We start from the raw sequence: 13002 nt of genomic DNA on the forward strand, positions 1-13002 counted from the left end.
TAATGCATCACATTTGTAGTAGGGCCCATTAGACACATACACAGCCGTTTAAGTTATCATAATGGCACCCCATGTGTCAGGGCCTGTAGAAAAGTGACTAAAGTCAAATATTTAAAGGGACACTAAAGGCAAATATTAAGACAAGCTAAAGTGATAGATTAGTGCTCGAGGATATATAAGCCGTCAATATTATCGCGAACAGAGGCTTAATAATCGAGAAATTGAGGTAAATGCAGTACATGATTATAGACTTCCCCGGGACGTTCAAGTACTTGCCCAATGACGACAGCACTCCTAAGGTAAATTCTGTTACTACCACGGAACCACTCGTTGCAAAAAACGTCATTGTATTGTATTATAAGACGAAATAAAGTGCTACGTGTCCATTTCTAGAAAAAAATAAACGACTGAAATTAGCCTTGAAAACGACCCGGCCGATCGAAGGGTTTCGTTTTCGCTCGACTCTGCGGCACCCACGCATTCATGTTTCAGTTGTTTCGTTATTGCGTAGTGCTGCGCTGGTTTTGCTGGCTCGCGAAACTCGCACAAATTGCAAGTAGCAGAGAAGTAAACTTTCATGTGATGTCCTGGGATGCCCGAATGGTCTACGCCACTTGACCAAAAAGCAGCTGCAGCAGTGAATCCACCGCTCAGCCTTGGCTCGGTACCGCGCCGCCGTCTGTCAGGTGCTGTTTTACTCAGCGACTGCAGCAAAGGACGGTGATGGTGTATGCAACGTCACCACTCCCCCGGTAGGGTGGCGGGGGTTTTGAATTCCGGTAAAGGTATTCGGACCCTTTAGAAGTAATTTTCTTGTCGACTAAGTCTTTTCTTGACACGAAACAGCGTTGCGAGGTTTCTGGAATGATATTTAAACAGTCTGTGTCGACTGAGTATTCACCTTTAGTGTCCCTTTAAACAGAATAGAATGAGAGTCTAGCTCGAGTTCCTCAAGAACAAATAAGTGTCAGACAACTGCATGCATTGCTTCAGCTGTTCAGCAAAGTAGAGAAGTTTGTGATAAATAAACTGCATGGACACAAATGTATTCACTGTAGCAATGCTAGTAACTGTCACATTGTTCAAGTGACAGAGAAAAGTTTCATGACCATAAAGCATTTCACTTCCATTCCATCTCCAAAAAACTAAACTATCCGTCAACCTTGAACAACCCTAGTTTTATTAGAATGTCTTCTCAGGACAGTAGAAAACAGAAGGTGGCATGACATTTACGAGAACATCAAGAATGCTTACCTGTCGTGCTTCACTTGTGATAAATGGTCGCGCCACCTTTGAAGGCGTGGCCTGCTTTGGTGTGACAGGAGCGAACCTGGAGGAGGAGGATGGGGTAGCCGAAATTTTGCGGACAGCGCTGAGCTTATGTCCTGGACAGTCCTTTCCGAGTGTCTTGGCGGAACCTAGAACACCGCTGAGCTGGTGTTCAGAGGAGCAAAGTATTATTCAATTTCTGAATCGGAAAGCAGCTACAGACACCAGTAAGCAATAGAATTTTAGTTAGAACACTCTCTTTCAACTCGTGCACTGAAAATGTGTTTGGCCATAAGGAAGCTAGACTTTTAACACATTATATATATATATATATATATATATATATATATATATATACACTTTCTGATTATGAGGCACACTGTAGTGGAGGACACCGGAAATTTCGACCACCTAGAGTTCTTTAACGTGCACCTAGATCTAAGTACCATGGGTGTTTTTTCGTTTCACCCCCATCGAAATGTGGCCGCCGTGGCCGGGATTCAATCCCGCTCATTAATAGAAATATAGAAATTAATAGAAATATTTCAGTGCCGCGAACCCGATTTCAGCAGGCGGGCTCGACTGCATAATGAGACTCCCTCTCCACTCGCCCCGTCTAGCCTTCGCGAGCGAAATTCCTTCCCTGCGTTCTCCCGTGCCGGACCTCAAGGATCGCGTGACACATACGTCACGGGCCCTGCTGTCACTTTTTTTGTCCTCGTTTTTTCCCCCCCCGAAGCTATGAGTTGCCACTGAAAGTGTCGCGTGTGAGCTGTTGTCTGGTTCGCACAGCGCAAGATTTTGCACGCTGTGCACAAGGAAACATGACTAGCTGTATAATTCAGTGCTCCATGAATACTGAGGCAGAACAAGCGGATCGCAGAGCATGATCACGCGCTGGAACATGGTGGAAAATGGCATAGTTTCGGTACTTACGCACGTGACCGCACGACCGTGGGAAGAAGCGGACGAAGCAGAAGTACATCTCTTACTTTGGTGCGAAGTAAAGCAAAAAACATGCAGACATTCCGTTTGTGTGTTTCATTATTTTGCTAAACTTCAATTCGTCAATTCGAGCAACTGATCACACAAATAACAGATATTGTCTTGAATTCTTGAAGTCACGTGTCACCACGAGCGACGTCACACTGCGGACACGACTACATAGGCGCAGGGGCACGACTACATCACCGTCCGACTTGGAGCGCGGTGGCCGCGAGGAGAAGGAAAAACAATGTTCGGTTTGAAATTTCAGATCTTTCCATGGGGTGTAACGATGTAATACCTTGCAGACGCAATCGTTATCACACAATGTATGCTCTGTGCTTGTCAGCTCAAAATGGCCAGACCTGGTGAGGGGCCCTTTAAGAGCAAAAAAGTTTGGTTTCTACAGCAATGCTTTTTTCTACAACAAAGATACAAGCATACTATATACTCATACTATATCAGGCATTGGAAAGCTGAAGCAACTTGAGCTGAATTATTGAATACCTCAAACAATGCTGGATAATTTGGCTGTTCTGTAATAAGGGTTTGACTGGTACAACATCGAATGGTTTTAACTAGCATTTTACATAGCTGCTCGTGCTGCTGAGACAAAAGCATGCCTACAAAATCATCAATAGTTTCAGCGATCATTTCAGCTGCTTCGAAGTGTTCGATTTCATTGAATTTTGCAACATCGCTCTATCCTGCACCTACAAGATTAATGTATGAATACAGTTCATAAATGTGGCGCTCTTTGGCCATACCTGGCCCTTGTGCCACTAAACAACACACATTCATACATTCAGTTCACAAATGGACGATATGCAAAAGTCCATACGCAGGCTTTCCCACAGAGCTAACTTTGACGGTCATGTTCCTGCTACCAGCATTGTTCGGTAAAGTGGAAAGCTGGGCGAGTTGGTGACTAATCATCATACCGTGTGAGTGAAGCAGCACACTGACCAGGACAAAGCGGAGAGACAGCGACTGTCATGTATACTACTTGTGTCTCTCCGCTTTGTCCTGGTCAATGCACTGCTTCAACCACACGGTATGATGATTAGCTTGCTAAAACTGAGAAATGTGTTTTGGTACCCTGGCTGGCGTGGGGAACAAACGGTGGCAAGAATGGTGTCACTGACTTGCATGTTGATACTTCAATTACGATTCAGCCCGATTCCTACCATTTTGGTTGCGTCTAAAAAGGTGCCACGAGAAGTGCATTTGCAGGTTTAGCATATTATCATCTATTCAGCCATTAATTTACAAATAAACACCTGCTTTTCTGGTCCTTGAAAAATCAGTGGTTTAGCATATTATCATCTATTCAGCCATTAATTTACAAATAAACACCTGCTTTTCTGGTCCTTGAAAAATCAGTGGTAGAGAAGACAAGCATTTGCTTGTTGAAGCTACTTTGGGAGAAAAAAAAAACAAGGTTTTAGGGCAGAAATTTTGGTTTTTTGAGCACGGTGTTCCAGAATCAGACATTACAAATGCATTATACTTAACCCGTTGAAAGAACAAAGAAAGAAAAGGAAAAGGTAGCACAGTAAACCTTTTGCTTTGAAGTGCAACACTTTTGTTCATTCTGACAAGCTAGGTCACCTAATATAGAAAGTTTCCGTTGCTTTCACTTTGAGCTTTCAAAGAGAACATAATGAAGGCCAATCATTCAGGTAGAACAAATTTGAAAACAAATACTCTAGTCAAAGGTTAACCCTCTGTGCCAAGGACAAGACTAACTCATTCAGGCATTTCCTCCAAAATATGCCAGTGAGAAGTAACACTCGTCCAGGGATCTTCTTTCATCTACTGACAGCCACATATAAATGGCAATTGTTTCATCGTTGTGGTGTGAGCGCTGCGCTATTAAATGGTACCAGGTTCCCAGAAGACTGATCTTTACAGGCGCCATTGATGGAAATGAAATATAAGTCTGGCTCCACTGCATTTGAACATGGTGGCGCGAAGTGAGGTGGCTGCAGTGATGATGGCCACCTTTCTCAATGCCACAATTGTGGTGTTTCTGGACATTCTTTATCTCAAAGACAACATTTTAAGCTGGAAAGCTCTAATGAGCCATGTTTGGAGCTTCAGCTTAGTATTGACAATGGTGAGGACGATTCTTCAGAGCCATTCGTGACTTCTCTTGCAAACATGTGGCTCTGCAAAAACGCTTTTGTCACCAGTGCCTCTGCGATTTCTTTTTCTCTCCGTGCCAGCAATAAAGCATCGCATCACGAACAACAGAAAAAGTACGCCCAACTTCTGTTCCAAGAAATATATTGTGCTTCATATAGACTGTTTTTATGGCTTTGCCTATCTGAAACTCAAGCACATAAAATAATTGACAGTAAGCTGCTGATATTGCAATAATGACATCTGTTCACAATAACTAGGCCATAAAAAAATTCAGGACGTACTGGTGATTTTCTGAAAAAAATTCCAACCAAACTTATCTCCCGATGACTATCGACAGTAATGCGATAAGCATTCAAGCAATGTTGCGATGCACTATATTGATAAAGATACATTTATTTAGAATTTGTAGTTGTCATACTGAGACTCATTGCGTTGGATGTATATATGCAACATACGCTGTACGTTATCGCTGTATGTTATATAATATCACTATCGAGTTTCCTTTACTTAGTGTGTTATTTAGGTGGTCTACAAGGGCACGCTCATCGCAATGCTCTTATCCTGTGAGCAATGCTAAGAGCAGTTGAAATGCTGCCACTTTAGGATAATGTGCAGTGTTGAACAATCAGAGGAAGAATTTTTTTTTTTTTTACGAGTTATTTAGGAGGTTCAATTTTCTGAATCCTAGATAAATAATGGCAAGTATCAGAGCACTGAAAACAATTTACTATTAGTATACATGTTTCTAGAAACCCTTTTCAATTTCAGCACCCAGGAGGTGGATGTGTTCTGACAATATGAAACCCTGGCTCACTTTGTTGTTGCAATAACCACAGCTGTTACTCCCGAGCACAGGCAAAAAAACACATGTGCAGCACTCTTGTATACTTGTAGGAGCAATGTCGTCGCACTTCTCGTCAACACCAGCAAACATTGCTCAGTGCCATAAGGTTACAAAAACGTCGACAATGTTAAAGCAGTGTTTAAAGATCAATTTCAGTATCAAATTACAATATGTTTTCAAACCTTTGTAAGTGTCAAGTCTGATCCTTTTACATGTGAGGAGGACACAATGTGTTTCTGCAACTTCGAAAATACTGTACTTACACAGTTCTAGCGCATCCCTAATACTGTATAACACGCAATCAATTTTCGCATGCTTAAAATAAAAATAAATAAACGTAAACCTGAATGCAACATGCGCCAAATTTATAATAGGAAAATATAGCATGCCCTCCACTTCCAGGATCATAAAAATATGAGATGTGCTGAACCTATCGTCACAGAAGGAAAACTATATTTTAAAAGAACTTTTTATAATAGAAGTGGTGTGCTGCCATCGCCATTTAAGCTTCATTGGCTAGAGATACCAAGCACACAAGAGCAGTACTCTCGAGCAATCACTTTCACAGATACTGCTATCACTTTCAAGAGATTTTATGGGACTCTACATAAGAGTTGTTGAAGTATGTGATGGAAAGCTCTCTTGGCACTGTGCACAGGTAGCAAGCTTGGCACAACGCCCCAAACACTGGCCACCCTATATGTGATTCTTGTTTCGTATCCAACCGTAATGTGCAAGCAACTTTGTAACCCATTCCTTTCTGAAAAAAAGTGCCTGTTAGATTTGTGTTAATATGTTATGTGTCAGCACTGTATTAAGATTTAGACGACTTTCTGTTTGCTCGGCTCCATGTGGCCACACTGTCCGAGGCTTACCTTTTTCACATGTGCCCCAGCGTGAGAGGTTTGAGGGAGGAGACGAGCGCGCTTCGGCGTGGTAGGCGACTCCACCCATTCCTCATCATCAGAGGCAGATTCTGCTGCCGATGACACCTCAGACGAGCGTTCGGCTGCCTGAATGCCAGAAGGTGTTCCTTTTGAGCTTTTCTCTGAGACTGCGATGAGTGCTGCAGCAGCAGAAGCTGACGCCCTTGTAATGCGCCTTTCTTTGGCCGCACCGGCTCCAGGTACGATGGGCGCCGGGTTCTTTGCACCTGGGGAAGCCGCTGGCGATGTGGCAGCAAGCTCCACTTCGGCGTCATGTTTTGAGGCGGGAGAGCTGGAACGCAATGATGAGGATTGTCCATTGCACTCTGACGGAGACACACTAGACAACCTCCTGACAGGGATTTCTTTGACAGGCAGACGCAATGGTGTGACATCCACACATGTGATAGCAGGCGTTTCCTCTTGACTACTATGCTTTGATACAGTTTTAGGTGGTGAAGGCACGACTGCTGTGCTCAGACTTGCTCGAGTCACAGGCATCTTCTCCTCACTAATGGGTCCCGATGAAGCATGCATCGGTGTGGTAGATAAAGGAGCACAGGGACCCACTTCTTTTGTAACAGCTGCAGCACTAGCTTGGTTTCTTGCTGCATTGCTGCTTTTGGGGGGCCCGGAAGCACGCAAGGGGGAAATGGGCTCCTTTGATTCAAAGGCCCTTGCCTTCTCCTGTACACTGCACTTGGTATATGGCGAGAAGAGCTGCTTGGACGGTGTAGCCGCACGATTAGCAGGCGAGTAGAGCAAAGCACGTGATATGCCGGCTGCACGGGGTGGGGTCGCTTGAGCTGAATTGGCCCCAAGGGCCTTTGCCTGAGCCCGTGTCTGTCTTGTGCTTCGCAATGGCTGCAGATAGAAGGAACATGGAGCACAGTTTAAGATAGGATAGTGGAAGTCATTTCGGTAAAGAGAGTAGAGGACAGAAAGGACACTGCAAAAAATCTGCGTTGCACATCTTTAACTTGTTGGTTTCAACTTGTTGCACAGTTTGCACAGATGGCTCAGCAGTCACATCACTTAGCCATAAGTTACTATACAAATCGGCATACTGGTGTCAAGACAATGTTTTTGAAATGTTCTGCCTACCACACTAAACCAATCAAGTTTAATTTACTTCTCCATGCAGCTTTAAGAGGCAGCGCTATAGTGCTACAATGATGCATTAAGCTATAGGCATAGCTAAGCACAGCTGATGTTGCAGGCATGACAAATTAATAAAGGGGAGTAGAACCAAAATTGAATATATGGTAGCTGAACAACGTAGTTAATTTAAGGGAGGGAAAAAAAAAAGAAAGACGTGGCACAGTACATGGCAAGTCTAGATTAGGTCATGCACAATTTAGAGCGTCTGCCCTAATATGTTGGATCTGCCACAGAATATGTGTATCTATCGCAACGCACATATTCAAAGATTGCTTAAAAGAATACAGACATTTCAGACTCACAAATTTTTTTTTCGCTAAGGGAACGTCCAAGCCCTCTAAAGCTTAGAAAAACTACTGTCAAGTGCTAGAATACTCTAAATAATTTACTATGATGCTTGTTTTTACGAACCACTTTCAGTACTCGGGACACAACCCATGACATGATACAGTGGTTAGCTCTATATCCATGATTGCAGCAGCTACCACATACGAGTACAGCCTGGAGAAACACGGGCACAGCACTCTTGTTTATCATTATTACTATTATTTGTTTTAGTGAGCAACATCACCATACCTAGCCTTAGTACTATACGAAATCAGCAAATTTTGCTGTGTCACGGCGTCACGATAATTTCAATGATGCCCAGACAGGCATTGAGAGACAACTTCAGTCAAATTAAGATATCTCTTGTTTCTCAAGTTTCACACTTGAGAAAGAGAAGAGAATATGAGTAGCTGTCTTTTTCCTTTCATTCGTTACAACCATATATAAGCAAAAAGACAATGAAGCCAGAGAAGGCATGTGACGGCAATTATAACTTATTAAATAAAATGTAGAAATAATGAGGAAAAGCAAAATAAAAGTAAACAAAAAAGCAACTTGCCACAAGTGGAAGCCGAACCCACATCCTCTGCATCATGCGTGCGGTGCTTTACCAATTAAGCTGCTGTGGTGGCCATTCTCCCATCCAATTTCTAGGGTTTTATACATGTGTAAACATTATCCCTAGGATTGTTGGCCAGTGCCCATATCACAGCCATGACAGTGAATGTGGAACATTCTTTGAACCCCAAGCATTGTGCAGTACATGGGTGTAAGATAAGCACACAACTGGAAAATAATCCCTCGCATGCTATCTCAGAGAATCTAGGCTGTCAAAGTCAATGCCCTTGCTATGCGACAACAGTTTCTGAGCAGCTAAAACATTACAGCTACAGAAGCAAACAATGAAGCCGGATAAAACATGTGGAAAATTAACTATTACTAATTAAACCACAGAAATAATTAGTAATAAAAGAAATCAAAGTGGACGATAAGACAACTTGCCAGAGGTGGAAGCCAAATCACTCATTTTCACGTTATGCATTAGGTGCTTTACCAACTAAGCTATCACTGCGACTAAGTGCCATACTTCTGCATGCAAGAAGGGCATGGTAGCATTTCTACAACCGTGAAAACATGTGTCGCACAGTGAACTTGCGTTATTTCAAGCCTGATGGGACTGACGAAGTTGACCGAATTATCCGGTGGGTCGAATTAAACAAGATGCAGGAAAATAAACCTGTCAAAACACACCACTGACTTAATTGGCAGTAGCCCTACTCTAACATGGCCCCGAATCAAATGCATGGCCACTTTCTGTGTGTCCAAAGTAGAAAACTAATGCTGAGATGACATAAAACTCCCCAGAAGGTAGAACTCTAATGCACATCCAATTTTTTGGCAAGAAAAATAAGCAACGGTCTATGTGTTACACATGGGCGGCTGATTTTTCTAAAGTAAGCTTCGCCACAATACGTCCTTGTTATGCTGTAAAGCAATAACACATGTCCCACTGCACCACGGAGGCAATTTGCGGCCAAATTTTCTTGAAAGAAAGGCACACGTTAGGATTGGCTAAATACCGTGATCAGACATCATGAGTTATGGTTATTGCTTGAAAAAAGCATGCACTAGAATTGACTAAATACCATGATCAGACATTGTGAGTTATGGTTATTGCTTGAAAAGCCTCCTACAGCAAGCTGAAAATAGGTGCTTTCAACAGGAGATGATGCATCTTCAACGCATTCACTGTCCAAGCTTCGCTGAGACAGATGCTGCTATTAAAGGGGTCCCTATTGGGGTCACCACAGGGGCTAGGCACATGTGTGCTGACTGGTCAAATCTGAATTCTCTGGCAAAGGCCAATTTTAGGATCAAAATAAAGAAAGTTTTGACCATAGAAATGGGCGGGCGATGGCCAGGACTTAAGGTCAGGATCGACTTAACCGAAAAATTTAACCCTTTCGCTGTCACGGACGTACCGGTACGTCATCGCGCTTCCCCCCTCCCCCCACAGTGTCACTGACGTACCGGTACGTTCTCTATCGTGCGTTCAAAATTTCGCGCCTGAGCGCAAAGCTCAAACTGGCCACGCCATCTGTTGACTCTTTCTACAAGTTTGTATTATCGCCCCGACCTGTGTAGTCCATGTATTGAAGAGTACGGTGCGACTGCCACTCCCCCCATTCTCTTCGCTGAGTGGCGCGGTGGCTCCGCGTTCGCTGAATCATGCGTCACGTGCGTGTAGTTATGGGTTCAAGGGTTGTTCTGCCATCTCCGCTGCTTTGAAGGTTTTTATTTTTCTTCTGTTGGTGTGTCTGCTACGGCGCGTCAAGTTCAGGTGCACGCGCCGTTGCCTCTCTGAAAAGAGTGACTCGATTGCTGCTTTCGCTCTCTCGCCACACCGTCGCTTCAGACTTGCAGCAGTAAACGTAAAGCCCTTCGAACTTTGTTTTAGCCTTTTTCCATCTCCCTCTGTCATTTTGATCACACAACGTCCCATTTCTCTCCGTTGTGCTGGCAACTGAAAGCGCATCCTTCCTGCGCGCGGTTACTTTCGGATAGCTGAGGCGCGCGGGACCTTTGTCTGCTCATAGGAGCGGTGGCTCTTCCGATTCAGAATACGAGCCGAGCTCGGATTTGGACTCTGACAGCGTCTCATGCGAGGAAGAGATGAGTTCCACATCGTCAGATTCGGATGTTGAACGAATGTTCGTCAGGCTGATGATGATGATGATGTTTACTAACAGCAGCTGCAGAGCACTGAAATGTGCATATTGCATTGACTATGTTATTTGTATACCAATCATAATAAAAAATAAATTGCTATGTTCATTCCCTGTTATGCTCGTTCCCTGAAACCAAGCCGACACTGGGGGTGCGTCACGGCCAGAAAGGTCCGACAGCGAAAGGGTTAATTAGCCGGAGTTGAATTAACAGAAGTCTACTGTACTTCACTGAGCCAGGCTGTAATAGTTGAAGTAGAAATATTTAACAACAAACCATCAAGCAGCATATGACGCCTTCAATACCGCGTGCCCAGCTTATACAGCGTCTTACTTATGAAGACCTCCATACCATGAAACGAAATAAATAAAATTAGACATTACTTACCTGACGGGGGCTTGGTTTTGCAAGAGGTGTAGCTGCCTCTACCCTAACTCCAGGTGCTACTTTTTTGTTGGCGGCCCTGGTAGCCTTTGCCGCAGATTTGAGCTGCACGACAGCATTTTCCTTCTCGGGGTCCTCCGACGATGTGGATGATCTTTCATCTTGCACAGTTACAATTTTCTTTCCTGAACTGCGCTTCTTGGCACCCTTTGACACCGAACGAGTCTGCCTCTTTGGTAGGGCTCTATTAGACATGGGTGCAAAAATGAGCATAGTTGGGCATCTTTCTTTAAGAATGACTGATAAATAAGAAAGAAGATACCCTAAATCGTTTTCGAAACTTCAATTCTCAGCGAGAGCTGACTAAAAAACAAGATACGAGTGCAGTGTTACATATGCGCACTTTTTTGCTCTGGATCTAGTACATGCAATTTTTTAAATTGTTGTTATTATTAAGAAAGGTGGGAAGGTAGGTATCATAAAGATAGGCTATCTTAAAAAAATGAGAATTTTGTACAATGACAGCAGCATACACTTCGCTCAGAATTGGCATATAATACAACACACCGCTTAATCACAAACGTACTAGAGGGATGATATCAGTAAGGGATTAAAGTTAAAGTAAAGGTTTCCTTTGATCCTGGCTTTGCAAGAAGCCAACCGGTTTCCATTTCGATCCTTACTTTTTGTTACCAAAACCCGTTTGAGATGGCAAGTAAACACGTTCTTTAGCATAACCTGTTTCCTTTATTGGAGAGCTTGCGGCAAATTAAGCCCACTGCAGAATTTCATGGTTGGAATGCATGGTTGTATTTCTGGATAACTACTATACGCAGAGTGAGCTACAAATGTAGCAGCTTCAGTCTCTACGAAAGAAGCAACATAAAATGCATAATACAGCATTTAATTGACACAATGTATTGTACATATTACTGATAAAACAAAGGAGAGAGAGAGAGAAAGAGAGAGGTCACAAGGCTTTCATATGAATAAAAATGATGCATGTGCGCCCTCTCTCACACACAAATGAATGATTTTTCAGATAAAAACAAAGTATACCCCACCCATTACAGAAAAAGTACAAACTGAAAACAATAGACAAAAGGTACATGGATACAGGACTTCAGCATGGCAGGAGCAACTAGAAAGAATGGGATGCCAAGGTGCCGCAGCAGCAGCACCACTAATCAGACATTTCAGACACTAGTCATACACCATACAGCTTTTCAATTCACCAAACTGGGAAAAGGCATCTTCTCCTTCCTGAGGGAGTACTTGAACTTTAGGTTAGCAAAATTTATTTGTACAGTATGCATTTTAAAGAAAAGTCTCACACAAATGTCTGTTGTGTGAAACAGCTCAGAAATTTGTAAGCGTAAGCACATATATAATTTTTCTATGAGAATTATAAGTGTCAGCTGTGGATGTTTGGTTAATCTTATCTAAAAACAACCCCACAAAAAAATTTCGAGAGTGTGGAAGGTGGTTGGCAACTCACGCAGTAGAAAATGACTTCTTTGCACTGATGCGAGCCTTTTGTTTTCGTCCAGGCGTTTTTGGCACGGCAAACCCACACTCTCTGGGAGTTGAGAAAAGAAGCAGCAGCAACTTAGGCTTCTTGCACAAGTTAAATACTAAGTTTGAGAGCGAGCATTCGCACCAACTACCAACAAGAGCAAGCAGCAAAAGTAGACATGTTTGATCACATTATAGGGATGTTTAGCCCTGTGGTGAAACGAAAACACCAGGAGAAGGAAACAGAAAATTAGCTATGTATAAAGATGAGTGTCTCAGTTGCACCCAGCATAGCTTGACACAAATTTAGGTCTAGTCCTATCACTTGTTTGATGGATACAACACAAATATTATTTACTTATTTATAAATACTGCAATCCCGAATGAGGATTTTAGCAGGGTGGTTACAAAAGTTACGAGATCTAAGAAACTGGCTCACACACATAAAATTAGCAAGGCACATCATTATTTGCAGATTGCGTAGGTTTAAATGAAAACAGCTTCCTTTTGACATGCCACTAGCTTTACCATGACCACTGTATGTATGCCAATTTCCCTAATTCGAAGCAACTGAGGTGAAAATTCCCTGAATGTTCCAGAACAAACAAATACTTTCAAAATGCCAGATCTGCCCTGATGGTAGACACCTCTGAGTCTAACAGCTAAGCATTGAAGAATGTACACAAATATCTTTCATGAACCAGCATGACATGTTTA

At 42.9% G+C, this 13002-nt stretch overlaps 1 protein-coding gene across 1 annotated transcript in view; it reads right to left on the bottom strand.

The window, feature by feature from the left end:
* The window catches only part of LOC126541655 (uncharacterized), a 77167-nt gene that overhangs the window by 62006 nt on the left and 2159 nt on the right, over positions 1 to 13002 (bottom strand). The window contains exons 3-6 of the mRNA XM_050188510.3: positions 12269 to 12349; positions 10774 to 11014; positions 6121 to 7035; positions 1255 to 1434 (exon numbers count right to left, since the gene is read on the bottom strand). Coding sequence (XP_050044467.2) covers positions 1255 to 1434; positions 6121 to 7035; positions 10774 to 11014; positions 12269 to 12349 — 1417 coding nt within the window. The remainder of the gene's footprint in view (positions 1 to 1254; positions 1435 to 6120; positions 7036 to 10773; positions 11015 to 12268; positions 12350 to 13002) is intronic.

The sequence above is a fragment of the Dermacentor andersoni genome, chromosome 2 (genome assembly GCF_023375885.2).
Source record: "Dermacentor andersoni chromosome 2, qqDerAnde1_hic_scaffold, whole genome shotgun sequence".
NCBI classification, from domain to species: domain Eukaryota; kingdom Metazoa; phylum Arthropoda; class Arachnida; order Ixodida; family Ixodidae; genus Dermacentor; species Dermacentor andersoni.